Source organism: Heptranchias perlo, chromosome 5 (assembly GCF_035084215.1).
Source record: "Heptranchias perlo isolate sHepPer1 chromosome 5, sHepPer1.hap1, whole genome shotgun sequence".
Taxonomy (NCBI): Eukaryota; Metazoa; Chordata; class Chondrichthyes; order Hexanchiformes; family Hexanchidae; genus Heptranchias; species Heptranchias perlo.
The window spans coordinates 46,311,742-46,326,747 of NC_090329.1; the positions used below are offsets into that span (position 1 = coordinate 46,311,742).

General features: G+C 51.3%; 1 protein-coding gene across 1 annotated transcript in view; it reads right to left on the reverse strand.

Moving 5' to 3' along the window:
• The window catches only part of LOC137321726 (meprin A subunit alpha-like), a 44,000-nt gene that overhangs the window by 13,488 nt on the left and 15,506 nt on the right, over positions 1-15,006 (reverse strand). Inside the window, exons 10-11 of the mRNA XM_067984307.1 lie at positions 10,828-11,043; positions 5,928-6,392 (exon numbers count right to left, since the gene is read on the reverse strand). Of these exons, the coding sequence (XP_067840408.1) occupies positions 5,928-6,392; positions 10,828-11,043 (681 nt within the window). The remainder of the gene's footprint in view (positions 1-5,927; positions 6,393-10,827; positions 11,044-15,006) is intronic.

Genomic DNA, 15,006 nt, shown 5'->3' on the forward strand with positions numbered 1-15,006 from the left:
CCCCTCCCACCTGTGGAATGCACCTTGGCAGCTGCCACAGGCTGCTGGCTGCAACACGTCCGTTGAGAGTGTGAGTGTTTCCCCCAGTATGGGAAACAGTCTCATTTCACTGTAAAATCCCACACCTGTTAAATAAACAGCTCAATCAGGTCATTTAATGACCTGAAATACCTAGATAAATACACTCAAGTGGAACCCCGCTGGCTTTAATTGCCTGTGGGATTCCCACCAGCGGGGGCTACGCACGCACCCCCGCACGTCAGCGCGGAACCCGGAAGTGGGCGGGATCGAGGTGCGATCCGGTCCCGCTCCTCGAAATCTGGATTTTAGAGGCCCCCCCGCCGAGAACGCACCCGAGACCGGGTGCTAAAATCGGGCCCTAGGCATTCTCACGTGGTACTTTACACGGGGAGTCAAGACCAAGTGTAATCTTCAGGTGAAACAAGGTTAGTGAGCAAAAGATAATTGGACCAGACATAATTCAGTCCCCATTTTAAAGTTGTATAGTCAGTCCTGCATTGGGAAGTGGGTGTAATTATAATGTGACAAGCTTACAATAGTGGGGGGGGGGGGGCTTGGAGAAGGTCGGAGGGGGGGACCTTGGAAAAGATCGGGGGAGGGGGCCTTGCAGAAGATTGGGGGGGGCCTTGGAGAAGATTTGGGGTACGTTGGAGAAGATCAAGGGGGCCTTGGAGAAGATCAGGGGAGGGGGCCTCGAAGGAGATCGGGGGGGTCCTTGGAGTAGATCAGGGGAGGGGGCCTTGGACATGATCGGGGGGGGGGCCTTGGAGAAGATCAGGTGAGAGTTTGGAGAAGATTGGTGGGGGGGACTTGGAGAAGATCGTGGGGGCATGCCTGGAGAAGATCAGGTGGGCCTTGGAGAAGATCAGGGGAGGGGGCCTTGGAGAAGATTGGGGGGGGGGGCTTGGAGAAGATTAGGGCAGGGGGCCTTGGAGAAGATGGGGGGGGGGGGCTTGAAGAAGATCAGGGAGGGGTCCTTGGAGAAGATCGGGGGGAGCCTTGGAGAACATCAGGGGGGGGAGCCTTGGAGAACATCAGGGGAAGGGGCCTTGGAGAAGATCGTGGGGGGATGCCTGGAGAAGATCAAGGGGACCTTGGAGAAGATCAGGGGAGGGGGCCTTGGAGGAGATCGGGGTTGGGGGGGCTTGGAGTAGATCAGGGGAGGGGGCCTTGGACATGATCGAGGGGCGGCCTTTGAGAAAATCGGGGGAGAGGGCCTTGGAGAAGATCAGGGTAGGGGGCCTTTTAGAAGATCGGGGGAGGGGGGCCTTGGAGAAGATCGGGGCGGGGGCCTTGGAGAAGATCGGGGGAGGAGGCCTTGGAGAAGATCGGGGCGGGGGGAGTCTTGGAGAAGATCGGGGTGGGGGGGACTTGGAGAAGATCGGGGGGGCCTTGGAGAAGATCATGGGGGTACTTGGAGAAGATCGGGGGAGGGGGCCTTGGAGAAGATCGGGGGAGGGGGCCTTGGAGAAGATCGGGGTGGGGGGGCCTTGGAGAAGATCAGGTGGGACTTTGGAGAAGATCGGGGGAGGGCCTTGGAGAGGATCGGGGGAGAGGGTCTTGGAGAAGATCAGGGGGGCCTTGGAGAAGATCAGGGGAGGGGGCCTTGGAGAAGATTGGGGGGGGGGCTTGGAGAAGATCAGGGCAGGGGGCCTTGGAGAAGATGGGGGGGTGCTTGAAGAAGATCAGGGATGGGTCCTTGGAGAAGATTGGGGAAGGGGGCCTTGGAGAAGATCGGGGGGAGCCTTGGAGAACATCAGGGGAAGGGGCCTTGGAGAAGATATGAGGGGCCCTGGAGAAGATCAAGGGGTCCTTGGAGAAGATCGGGGGGAGCCTTGGAGAACATCAGGGGAAGGGGCCTTGGAGAAGATCGTGGGGGGATGCCTGGAGAAGATCAAGGGGACCTTGGAGAAGATCAGGGGAGGGGGCCTTGGAGGAGATCGTGGTGGGAGGCGGCTTGGAGTAGATCAGGGGAAGGGGCCTTGGACATGATCGAGGGGCGGCCTTTGAGAAAATCGGGGGAGAGGGCCTTGGAGAAGATCGGGGAGGGGGCGTTGGAGAAGATCAGGAGAGGGGGCCTTGGAGAAGATCGGGGGAGGGGGGCCTTGGAGAAGATCGGGGCGGGGGCCTTGGAGAAGATCGGGGGAGGTGGCCTTGGAGAAGATCGGGGCGGGGGGGATTTGGAGAAGATCGGGGTGGGGGGGACTTGGAGAAGATCGGGGGGCCTTGGAGAAGATCATGGGGGTACTTGGAGAAGATCGAGGGAGGGGGCCTTGGAGACGATTGGGGGAGGGGGCCTTGGAGAAGATCGGGGGAGGGGGCCTTGGAGAAGATCGGGGTGGGGGGCCTTGGAGAAGATCAGGTGGGACTTTGGAGAAGATCGGGGGGGGCCTTGGAGAAGATCGGGGGAGAGGGTCTTGGAGAAGATCAGGGGGGGGGCCTTGGAGAAGATTGTGGGGGGATGCCTGGAGAAGATCATGGGGGCCTTGGAGAAGATCAGGGGAGGGGGCCTTGGAGAAGATTGGGGGGGGGGGCTTGGAGAAGATCAGGGCAGGGGGCCTTGGAGAAGATGGGGGGGTGCTTGAAGAAGATCAGGGATGGGTCCTTGGAGAAGATTGGGGAAGGGGGCCTTGGAGAAGATCGGGGGGAGCCTTGGAGAACATCAGGGGAAGGGGCCTTGGAGAAGATATGGGGGGCCCTGGAGAAGATCAAGGGGTCCTTGGAGAAGATCGGGGGGAGCCTTGGAGAACATCAGGGGAAGGGGCCTTGGAGAAGATCGTGGGGGGATGCCTGGAGAAGATCAAGGGGACCTTGGAGAAGATCAGGGGAGGGGGCCTTGGAGGAGATCGTGGTGGGGGGCGGCTTGGAGTAGATCAGGGGAAGGGGCCTTGGACATGATCGAGGGGCGGCCTTTGAGAAAATCGGGGGAGAGGGCCTTGGAGAAGATCGGGGAGGGGGCGTTGGAGAAGATCAGGAGAGGGGGCCTTGGAGAAGATCGGGGGAGGGGGGCCTTGGAGAAGATCGGGGCGGGGGCCTTGGAGAAGATCGGGGGAGGTGGCCTTGGAGAAGATCGGGGCGGGGGGGATTTGGAGAAGATCGGGGTGGGGGGGACTTGGAGAAGATCGGGGGGCCTTGGAGAAGATCATGGGGGTACTTGGAGAAGATCGAGGCAGGGGGCCTTGGAGACGATTGGGGGAGGGGGCCTTGGAGAAGATCGGGGGAGGGGGCCTTGGAGAAGATCGGGGTGGGGGGCCTTGGAGAAGATCAGGTAGGACTTTGGAGAAGATCGGGGGGGGCCTTGGAGAAGATCGGGGGAGAGGGTCTTGGAGAAGATCAGGGGGGGGGCCTTGGAGAAGATCGTGGGGGGATGCCTGGAGAAGATCAGGGGGGCCTTGGAGAAGATCAGGGGAGGGGGCCTTGGAGAAGATTGGGGGGGGGGGCTTGGAGAAGATCAGGGCAGGGGGCCTTGGAGAAGATGGGGGGTGCTTGAAGAAGATCAGGGATGGGTCCTTGGAGAAGATTGGGGAAGGGGGCCTTGGAGAAGATCGGGGGGGAGCCTTGGAGAACATCAGGGGAAGGGGCCTTGAAGAAGATATGGGGGGCCCTGGAGAAGATCAAGGGGACCTTGGAGAAGATCAGGGGAGGGGGCCTTGGAGGAGATCGGGGTGGGGGGGGGCTTGGAGTAGATCAGGGGAGGGGGCCTTGGACATGATCGAGGGGGGGCCTTTGAGAAAATCGGGGGAGAGGGCCTTGGAGAAGATCAGGGGAGGGGGCCTTGGAGAAGATCAGGGGAGGGGGCGTTGGAGAAGATCAGGGGAGGGGGCCTTGGAGAGGATCGGGGGAGGGGGTCTTGGAGAAGATCGGGGTGGGGGGGACTTGGATAAGATTGGGGTGGGGGGGACTTGGAGAAGATCAGGGGGGCCTTAGATAAGATCATGGGGATCCTTGGAGAAGATTGGGGGAGGGGGCCTTGGAGAAGATCGGGGAGGGGGCCTTGGAGAAGATCGGGGGGGGGCCTTGGAGAAGATCGGGGTGGGGGGGACTTGGAGAAGATCGGGGTGGGGGGGACTTGGAGAAGATCGGGGTGGGGGGGACTTGGAGAAGATCGAGGTGGGGGGGACTTGGAGAAGATCAAGGGAGGGGGCGTTGGAGAAGATCAGGGGTGGGGGCCTTGGAGAAGATCGGGGGAGGGGGCCTTGGAGAAGATCAAGGGAGGGGGCGTTGGAGAAGATCGGGGTGGGGGCCTTGGAGAAGATCGGGGGAGGGGGCCTTGGAGAAGATCGGGGGAGGGAGCCTTGGAGAAGATCGGGGTGGGGGCCTTGGAGAAGATCGGCGGGGGGGGGGGCTGGAGAAGATCGGGGGAGGGGGCCTTTGAAAGGATGGGGGACAGGGAGGTGATCAGATCGGCAAAGTCAGATGAAGATTCGGATATGGGATTGGGGGTCTACTGTCAGGGGTTTCTGCCATCGTGGGGGGAAGCGCGGCTGATCACAGGAGTCCGATCACACCAAGTGAGCTTGTTGGCCCTGGAGGAAGCACTCCTGCTCCTTCTGTCCCACAAGCAGTGCAATAAAGGCACTCATCTCATGGATCAGGCCCTACCTGCCTGCTTTCACCAGATGAGAATCAGCCAGATAAGTGCCAGATAAGTGCCAGGCAATGACCATCTCCAACAAGAGAGAGTCTAACCACCTCCCCTTGACATTCAACGGCATTACCATCACCGAATCCCCCACCATCAACATCCTGGGGGTCACCATTGACCAGAAACTTAACTGGACCAGCCATATAAATACTGTGGCTACGAGAGCAGGTCAGAGGCTGGGTATTCTGCAGCGAGTGACTCACCTCCTGACTCCCCAAAGCCTTTCCACCATCTACAAGGCACAAGTCAGGAGTGTGATGGAATACTCTCCACTTGCCTGGATGAGTGCAGCTCCAACAACACTCAAGAAGCTCAACACCATCCAAGATAAAGCAGCCCGCTTGATTGGCACCCCATCCACCACCCTAAACATTCACTCCCTTCACCACCGGCGCACTGTGGCTGCAGTGTGCACCATCCACAGGATGCACTGCAGCAACTCGCCAAGGCTTCTTCGATAGCACCTCCCAAACCCGCGACCTCTACCACCTAGAAGGACAAGGGCAGCAGGCGCATGGGAACAACACCACCTGCACGTTCCCCTCCAAGTCACACACCATCCCGACTTGGAAATATATCGCCGTTCCTTCATCGTCGCTGGGTCAAAATCCTGGAACTCCCTTCCTAACAGCACTGTGGGAGAACCTTCACCACACGGACTGCAGCGGTTCAAGAAGGCGGCTCACCACCACCTTCTCAAGGGCAATTAGGGATGGGCAATAAATGCCGGCCTTGCCAGCGACGCCCACATCCCGTGAACGAATAAAAAAAAAAAGAAGACATGGGAAACCCGTGCAGGTGAACTTAAATTTGTTTCAGCTTTAGAATCCACAAAAAATTAACTATTTCAATGAGGCACATTGCCCCTTTAACAATCTGCCCGTCGTCATTAAGTGGGGACGGGACTTCTGGGTTTCAGATGCGTGCGCATCCAAACTCGCTTGTGTTAAACCCAGAAGTTGGAGTCGGGTTGCAGTCCCACTTCAATAAATTGTTATTTTTACCTCCCACCCACCCCGAACCCACCCATTCTTTGGGGCTAAAGTTACTCCCATGGTTATCTGATCACTTTCACTCATGGAGCACAAAATTAATTGAACTCTTTCCCACACAGTATCCTCTATGTGCACGCATCATATTAAATGAGAACAAGGAGATGCCATTCGGCCCAATGAACCAATTCCTTTCTAATAGAATACTGTTCAAACACAGGGGTATTGTGCTGAAGTTGTAATGGAGATATGTCATGTTATTTTCTCACCTGCTATTACGTGGCTTCTATTCGTAGTGAAGCTTCTACTGGATGACATTCTAAGTTTTACATCAGGGTCTTGGTCCATTATTGTGACAGTGGCTTGCCTGTTCCCAGCTGGCCACTCAAGGATGTCATCATTCTCACCACTGCACAGATGGAAAAAGAGGCCTGTGTAGTTTATATAACGAGAACTGTGAGGGTTTAAGATGAGGCCATAGCCATAACCTTCTGGGCTATAAAACCGTGGACTTTCTATGCTGTCGTTATATCCGGTGTTTTGAAGAATGGAATGGAAGTTCTTCAAATGCCAGAAGGCATTAGGGCAGCGGGTCTCAGTAAACGCGATGTCATCGAGGAAAATACCACCCAAAGAATTTGTGGAATTACCACTTATACCTTGGAAGACATAACGAAACTTGGCCTTTGCGTGAAAAGTTACGTGGGCAATGTTCCAGGAGTGGGTGCCATCACCTAAAGAGAAGCAAAGAGTGTCGGTGAAAAAATTGAGTATTTCAGTTTTGCCACAATTTCAACAGACTTCTGTAGGCCCCCTGATAGTTTTATTTACAGATTATCATAGTTCTGTAGTATAATAAAGCTGAAAACATGGACTTTCATGTTGTTCGCAGCTTCCAGTAAGTAGGCATGATGTGGAGATGCCGGTGATGGACTGGGGTTGACAATTGTAAACAATTTTACAACACCAAGTTATAGTCCAGCAATTTTATTTTAAATTCACAAGCTTTCGGAGATTTTCTCCTTCCTCAGGCAAATGTTTCAAGATCTCCTTGAAGCCTACGCATTTATACATATTGAACAATAATACATGGTGTTTACAGACTGCCCCTGCAACTGCCCGTTGCCAAGGCAATCACCGTGTTCAGACAGAGAGGTGTTACCTGCAGAACCTCCGAATACACATTCAACAAAAAAACAAACAGGGAAAAAAAACAGAGAAAAAAAAACACAGAGAGAGGCAGAAACATCCGGAAGGCAGAGAGAGCCAGCAAATGACCCATTATATTAAAAACAGATAACATTTGTTCGCTGGTGGGGTAACGTGTAGCGTGACATGAACCCAAGATCCCGGTTGAGGCCGTCCTCATGGGTGCGGAACTTGGCTATCAATTTCTGCTCGACGATTTTGCGTTGTCGTGTGTCTCGAAGGCCGCCTTGGAGTACGCTTACCCGAAGGTCGGTGGATGAATGTCCATGACTGCTGAAGTGTTCCCCGACTGGGAGGGAACCCTCCTGTTTGGCGATTGTTGCGCGGTGTCCGTTCATCCGTTGTCGCAGCGTCTGCATGGTCTCGCCAATGTACCATGCTCTGGGGCATCCTTTCCTGCAACGTATGAGGTAGACAACGTTGGCCGAGTCACAGGAGTATGAACCATGCACCTGGTGGGTGGTGTCATCTCGTGTGATGGTGGTATCTGTGTCGATGATCTGGCATGTCTTGCAGAGGTTACCGTGGCAGGGTTGTGTGGCGTCGTGGACGCTGTTCTCTTGAAAGCTAGGTAGTTTGCTGCGAACGATGGTCTGTTTGAGGTTGGGTGGCTGTTTAAAGGCGAGTAGTGGAGGTGTGGGGATGGCCATAGCGAGGTGTTTGTCCTCATTGATGACATGTTGAAGGCTGCGGAGAACATGGCGTAGTTTCTCCGCTCCGGGGAAGTACTGGACGACAAAGGGTACTCTGTTGGTTGCGTCCCGTGTTAGTCTCCTGAGGAGGTCTATGCGATTTTTTGCTGTGGCCCGTCGGAACTGTCGATCGATGAGTCGAGCGTCATATCCCGTTCTTACTAGGGCGTCTTTCAGCGTCTGTAGGTGTCCATCGCGTTCCTCCTCGTCTGAGCAGACCCTGTGTATTCGCAGGGCCTGTCCATAGGGGATGGCCTCTTTGACGTGGTTAGGGTGGAAGCTGGAAAAGTGGAGCATCGTGAGGTTGTCCGTGGGCTTGCGGTAGAGTGAGGTGCTGAGGTGCCCGTCTTTGATGGAGATTCGTGTGTCCAAGAAAGAAACTGATTCTGAGGAGTAGTCCATGGTGAGCTTGATGGTGGGATGGAACTTGTTGATGTTATCGTGTAGTCTCTTTAGTGATTCCTTGCCGTGGGTCCATAGAAAGAAAATGTCGTCGATGTATCTGGTGTATAGTGTTGGTTGGAGGTCTTGTGCAGTGAAGAAGTCCTGCTCGAACTTGTGCATGAAAATGTTGGCGTATTGGGGTGCGAATTTGGTCCCCATGGCTGTTCCGTGTGTTTGGGTAAAGAACTGGTTATCGAAGGTGAAGACATTGTGATCCAGGATGAAGCGGATGAGTTGTAGGATGGCTTCCGGAGATTGGCTGTTGTTGGTGTTGAGTATTGATGCTGTCGCAGCGATGCCGTCATCGTGGGGGATACTGGTGTATAGTGCCGAGACGTCCATCGTGGTGAGAAGTGTTCCTGGTTCAACTGGTCCGTGGGTACTGAGTTTTTGTAGGAAGTCTGTAGTGTCACGACAGAAGCTGGGGGTTCCCTGTACGATGGGTTTCAGGATGCCCTCGATGTATCCAGAGAGGTTCTCACACAGGGTTCCGTTGCCTGATACGATGGGACGTCCGGGTGTGTTGGCTTTGTGTATCTTTGGGAGGCAGTAGAAGTCTCCCACGCGGGGATTACGTGGGATGAGAATGCGTAGGATGCTTTGAAGGTCTGGATCGAAGGTCTTGATCAGTTTGTTGAGCTGGTGGGTGTGTTCTTTGGTCGGATCTGCGGGTAACCGTCTGTAGTGTTCCTGGTTGTCCAGTTGTCGGTATGCTTCTTTGCAATAGTCTGTTCTGTTCTGTATGACTATGGCTCCTCCTTTGTCCGCTGGTTTGATGACGATGTTGCGGTTGGTCTTGAGAGCGTTGATGGCGTTGCGTTGTGCTCGGGTGACAGTAAGTAGAGTATGCATAGAGGACGTGGGTGAAATGAAATATAATAAATTGATATGGAATTGGGTGGCTTCATGACTCTTGAACGACAAAGTGAAAAAATATTATTTCCAATCAGTACTTTTTGAACCATACAGTTGGTTTATCATTTTGGTTATAATTATATTTATTTCACAAAAGGATTTAAACATGCAGATGAGAAGTTCAAATCTGAGGCATTGGGGGACTGAGAACCAATGTAGGTAAGTGAGGATGGAGTGATGGGTGAGCTGGACCTGGTGCAGGATAGGATACGGGCAGCAGAGTTTTGGATGAACTGAAGTTTACAGAGGGTGAAGGATGGGAGGTCGGCCAGGAGAGCATTAAAATAATTGAGTCTAGAGGCGACAAAGGCATGGATGAGGATTTCAGCAGCAGGTGGGCTGAGATAGGGGCAGAAGCAGGCGATGTTACGGAGGTGGAAGTAGGCAGTCTTTGTGATGGAGAGGATATTTGGTTGGAAGTTCAGCTCGGGATCAAATGGAATGTCAAGATTTCAAACAGTCTGAGACAGTAGCCGGGGAGGGGTTAGAATCGGTGAGAAGGATATGGAGTTTGTGGCGGGGGCCAAAGACGAAGGCTTCGGTCTTCCCAATGTTTAACTGAAGTAAATTGCGGCTCATCCAAGACTACATTTCAGATAAGCAGTCTGAAAAGACAGCAGCAGCGGAGGGGTCGAGAGAGGTGGTGCAGATAGAGCTGGGTGTCATCAGCGCAAATGTGGAACCTAACCTATGTTTGCAGATCATGTCGCTAAGGGGCAGCACATGGATGAGGATGAGGTAGGTGCCAAGGAAAGATCCTTGGGAGAGTCTGGAGGTCATGATGTTGGGGGGGTTGGAGGGGGGGAGAAAGAGAAACCATTGCTGGAGATGCAGTGGCTATGATTGGATAGGTATGAGTGAAATGAAGCAAGGACAATGGAGGAGAGGCATTGGACAAGGATAGTGTGGTCAACCGTGCCAAAGGCTGCAAAGAAATCAAGGAAGACAAGGAGGGATAATGTACCATGATCACAGTCACAAAGAATGTCATTTGTGACTTTGATGAGGGCCATTTTGATACTGTTGCAGGGACAGAAACATGATTGGAAAGATTCAAAAAAAGTTGCATAAATCGCTAGTCAAACTCTCCAGACTCCTCAGGCTCAGAATTTCCTCACTTCTGCCTGTATCAACTGATCCTGGCAGCAGTTGCACTTTATAATTCTCAATCTAAGTTACCTTGACTATATTGTGAGTGTAAAAGCTGGAAACTGGGAGCTGCAGCACCACTGTCTCTTATCAGCATATACTGAAATGAGGGCACTCGGGATTCGGTGGGCAGATTGCAGGTAGGGCCAAAAAGTGCTAGGGAACTTGGGGGAAGTGATTTAATGGTGGAAAAGCGGACTGAAACAGCTTCTGTCCAACTTCTTTCTCCATTTCATGATACTTATATATATTTCACTGCAGTGGAAATGTTGCTGATACTGGCATTTTCTTAAAAAATATAAGATATTCTCATATTTTTTGAATCATATATATCCCAGGGATGATGATATCAATGCTGGAAAAACACCAAAGAGTGAATGTCAACAGGCTATTTGACTGCGGGCAACACAGATCCTGTCCTCACCAATGTCCATACCTGTGCATTTTACAGTAGGGTTCATTGGACAGTGTTGAGCAGGAGCCCTGAATAATTTATCCCTTCCTAGCCTAGGAAGACTGAGGCCAGTTGCAGCTTTCCCATCACCAGACCCAGTGCAATCGTCTATCTACACAGATCAGCCATCAAATCTGGGACCTCCTGGACATTAAGAGTAGGTACTATCCCGCACAGTGCATTTACCTAAAGAGCCTTTCATCCTTTATTCTTTAAGAAACAATATATTCTGTCAACAGCTTCATGTTAAACTAATGTTAAACTATACATTAAACGTGACTCATCATAAACCTCAAAAGCCCATACCTTTAAAAGTCTCAACTTTAACTAGTTTTCGAACAGTTCCAGTTCCGTCATCCATTTTCATCCACACAACAAGCTTATCCATAGGGCTTCCTGTCATTTTATAGAAGAACTGAAGGCACTGCTCAGTCTTTTTGGGGTAAAGGATCCGGGATTCCAGAATGGCGCTTTGATCAGTCTTTGCATTCTTAGTATCAAAGTACATGAAGTATCCAGCATCTAAAACGTGAATAATTTGTTAGCAACTGAAGAATGTGTGGAATTATTCTTGAATATAATGAAAAATATTCTGATTTAGTACTTTACAGCATTGTGACAAATTAAGATGTAGCAACTGTCATTGACAGGGGTGGGGGTAGGTTAAGTTTCAGCACAGATCTGATTCCAAAACAAATCACAAGCATCGAGAAGCAGCACCCTACCAAATCAAGCTGCCAACATTCACACATTATATAATAAAGGAAATAAATGCCCTGTACTTAATTTCAAGATTGTGCTGAGTATTTATTTATCATTGGTTACAATATAGCACAAGCCCAGCATAAGATACTAATAGGCGGTATTTAAACAACTGAGTATAAAAATATAGAAGATGGTTTGGCAGCAACTACTTGACACATGTGGTTTGCCCCTTTAAGAGCTGGTGATGCTGTAGCACTCTCTGGAATTAGTGCCTGCTGCCCTGGTCTTTTTTGCTGCATTCCTGTTATGTCTGCTAATTCCTCGCTGTCATTGTGGCCTTCTTACTCTGCCATGGCTTTTCCATCCTGGTCATTGAGCTCGATACTGAGTGCTGTTCCCAGGGTGAAGTTATGAAGCATGCAGCAGTTGGCAATTATTCTAGAAACCATTGAGGAGGTGAATACTGTGAGACTGTCCCCAACCTAGCCAGACATGTGAAGCACTGCGTCAAGATATCAGATGACAATAATTCTGTTTGTAACAGAAGCTTCATTGCACCTACACTCCACTTCTGTTGGCACGTGGGTGTCATGGCCATGGCTGCATAGGCTTCCCTGAAACCATCCTTCCATTCTTCACTCCCCTTGAAATAAGAACGGCATGATGCTTGCCTTAAAATGGAGGCACTGTGAGAGCATCCAGGAAACAAGCACTGACTTGTGTTGGTGATCACATGCCATATACATTGGAATTTAAAATATAGGGCTTTATGGTACGCGAATGGTAATTTGGGTTGATGACTCTCTGGGAAAGCCAGCAGTTCTGTAGAATTGAGTTGCCATCTCAAATGGTTGCTTCATGGAGGATGAGGGAATCTGATACCAAATAGGAGATGGGATAAGAGATAGAGGAGAGGGAGCAGAGAAAATTTAACTCTAGGTTGAAGTCACAAAAGATAAAGTTCAATGCAAAGCCTAAGTAAGGAGAATAGGGAAGAGATTTTTCAAAATAGTCACAGGGGGAGGGGTTGTTTGGCTTAGGAAAGAAGTAAACAGTGAGAACCTTGAGAAAGGTGGGGCAAGAGGGATAGTTTGGTACTCAAATGAAAAGAAGGTCCTAGAAGTGTAAGTGGACACAGGAAAATGAAGAAAATGGAGAAAACTGCTTCAGTTAGAGGGAATGAATTATCAGTAAACCATATTTGAGTAAGATCCAGGATCAGGTCATGGATAGAGGGAGTTTTTTTCTCAATGGAGCAAATATTTTATGAGGCTATATGGATTGGAGGGGTCAGGGGATGGGGGAGGTTAAAAAGAGTTAGAGAAGAGGTTGAAGATGTTTACCCCTGGAAGATAAAGTGGGTGACATGTGTCCGGGAAAGTAGGATGATACAATTGCCATTGTTACTCTGGGACGATGCCTTGGGTAGGGCAGAGGGAAGTTGTAGGCCTGTCTATCAGGACTCAAAGCTGGGACCGTGGCACAAAAGGCAATCAATGAGGGAGTAGCAATAGGTGGTATGGGAAACCAAGAGGGCATGGTGCTGTAAGATTGGAGGGGTGTGGAAGTGTGAATGACAAATACCAGAAGGGGAGGAAGGACAAGAGATGAAGAGGGGAGAAGAGTGTGACGGGGAGATAGATGACAGAGAGGGAGGGAACCTAGGCCCAGAGCACCAGCCCAAACTTGCACAAAAGTGAAAACAAAGTGATGTCTTTAAATTACATGTTCAACGTATGGATCAGCGCTTGCAGGGAAATAGACAGAAAATCATTGGTTGTGTCCCTACAATTTCCCACCAATGCTCCCAAGCAAGAGCAGATCCCCACTGGAAATGTGACATTATGGAACTAGCCCATAAGAGTCCATAATTTAGAGTTTAAAAATGGCTGTTGAAAAGTCCAGGGCTGCTTGGCTGTCAAAAGACTTGGGCTCAACTTTCAAATGGAGCTGGGAAGGGGGCGGGGGGGGGGGGGGGGGGTGGTGGGGGGCACCCATTAATACGGGTTTCCTGGACGTCCTTACAATTTTGACATAAGGACGTCTTTTATTTTTTTTTGTCGGTTTACCGTCCGACTGAGACCTGCCTGTCAGTCGGACGGGAGACCAGCCAGGGAGAGGACGTCTGCAGGTAAGTCTTTGTTTGCATTGGGGGGCATGGGTGGGCAAGGGGCACAGGTTGGCAAGGTGCACAGGTGGGAAATGGGCATTTGTGGCCACGGGGGCACAGGTGGGCATAGCTGGGCACAGGGGCACGGGTGGGCATAGGTGGGCATGGGGTCGCGAGTCATGGGGGATGTGATCGGGGGTCAGTGGCAGGGGGACTGGATAGGGGGTCATCGTAGGGGTCTGCGATCATTGAGGGGGAGGGTCGGGGGATCGGGGTCGGAGGATCGGGGTCGGGGGATCGGGGTCGGAGGATCGGGGTCGGGGGATCGGGGTCGGAGGATCGGGGTCGGGGTTGGAGGATCGGTCGGGGGATCAGGGTGGGAGGATCGGGGACAGGGGTCGGAGGGTCAGAGTCGGAGGGTCGGGGTCAGAGAATCGGGGTCGGGGTTGGTGAATCGGGGTCGGAGTGGGAGGATCGGAGTCAGATGATCGGGGTCAGGGGTTTCGCAATCGGGGGAGGGGGGGGTTCGGTGCAGGTAAAAAAACACTCAGAGAAACACTCCTGCTCCTCTGAGCCCACAAGATGTGCCTTTCTAGGCACTTAACTACAGTCTCGGGCCTTCTCGCCTCCTTTCACGAAGCGTAAAACAGAAGGCCCGGGAACCCCAGCCCCCCAGGGTTGAAATGGGGAATTAGTTAAAAATGGAGGGCTGAAGCCTCCTTGAAAGGTTTTAAGGCCCCACATGCCTCCTGGGAGCAGGTTGGCTACCCACCCCTCGTCCCGCCTCCGTGAAAATCAGAAATGGATGGGTTGGAGGCGGGTCTGAAATGGTGGCAATTTTCAATGACCCCTTGACCCTAACCCACCCGTTTTTTACTTTTAAAATCGAGCCCATTGGATGACTAATGGGCAAAAAGTCTGAAGCTGATTGGTAGACGGAGTCTGGAGCTGGCTGACGATAGGAATCCAGGCTGTTGGCTGTTGAGGTCCAGAATTGGCTAAAGGTTGGGATCCGAGGTTGGCTGGCAGTTGGAGCCCAAGGCTGGCAGTCAGTCAGGATCTGGGCCCTGCTTTTCTTGCTGCAAGGTTCAAGCATTCCCAGAAGAGATTCTGGAATGGAGTTAGAGCAGTAGCTCTCTCTACTGTATCTCCTTTTAGCCCAAAGATGCTGCAATCAATCCTCTTCAGGATCTCCCTGTCTATTCTCAGCTTCTTAGTTTTCCTCTTCTTGTATCTTTTAGTTCTATGTTTCCCCAGCTCTCATCCCATACCACACTGGTCAGTTAGTGTATGTGCTCACTAAACTATCAAAGGAGCTCAAAGATTTACCAGCAAAATGGATCAAAAGGAAATTATTTCCAATTTGTGTTTAATTAGAAGAGAGTAACACTAAACAAGCAGAGAAAAACCAAATACCCATTATCCTAGGACGACAGATAAAAAAAACACTGTCCATGAAAACCTTCATATACTTTTTTTAAAATGTTTTTTTTCAAACAAGAGGTGTCTCTTCCCTACCCTTATAGTTCAGAGATCACAGTGTGTGGGGGAAGGAACCAGATAAAATGCTGACAAGTTAACACAATGTACAAGGTTTCTTCAAATGTTTTGGATGATCACCAGAGAACAAAGTCTTTTAATAAGTAAGCTAAGTACTTTAATTTCAACAC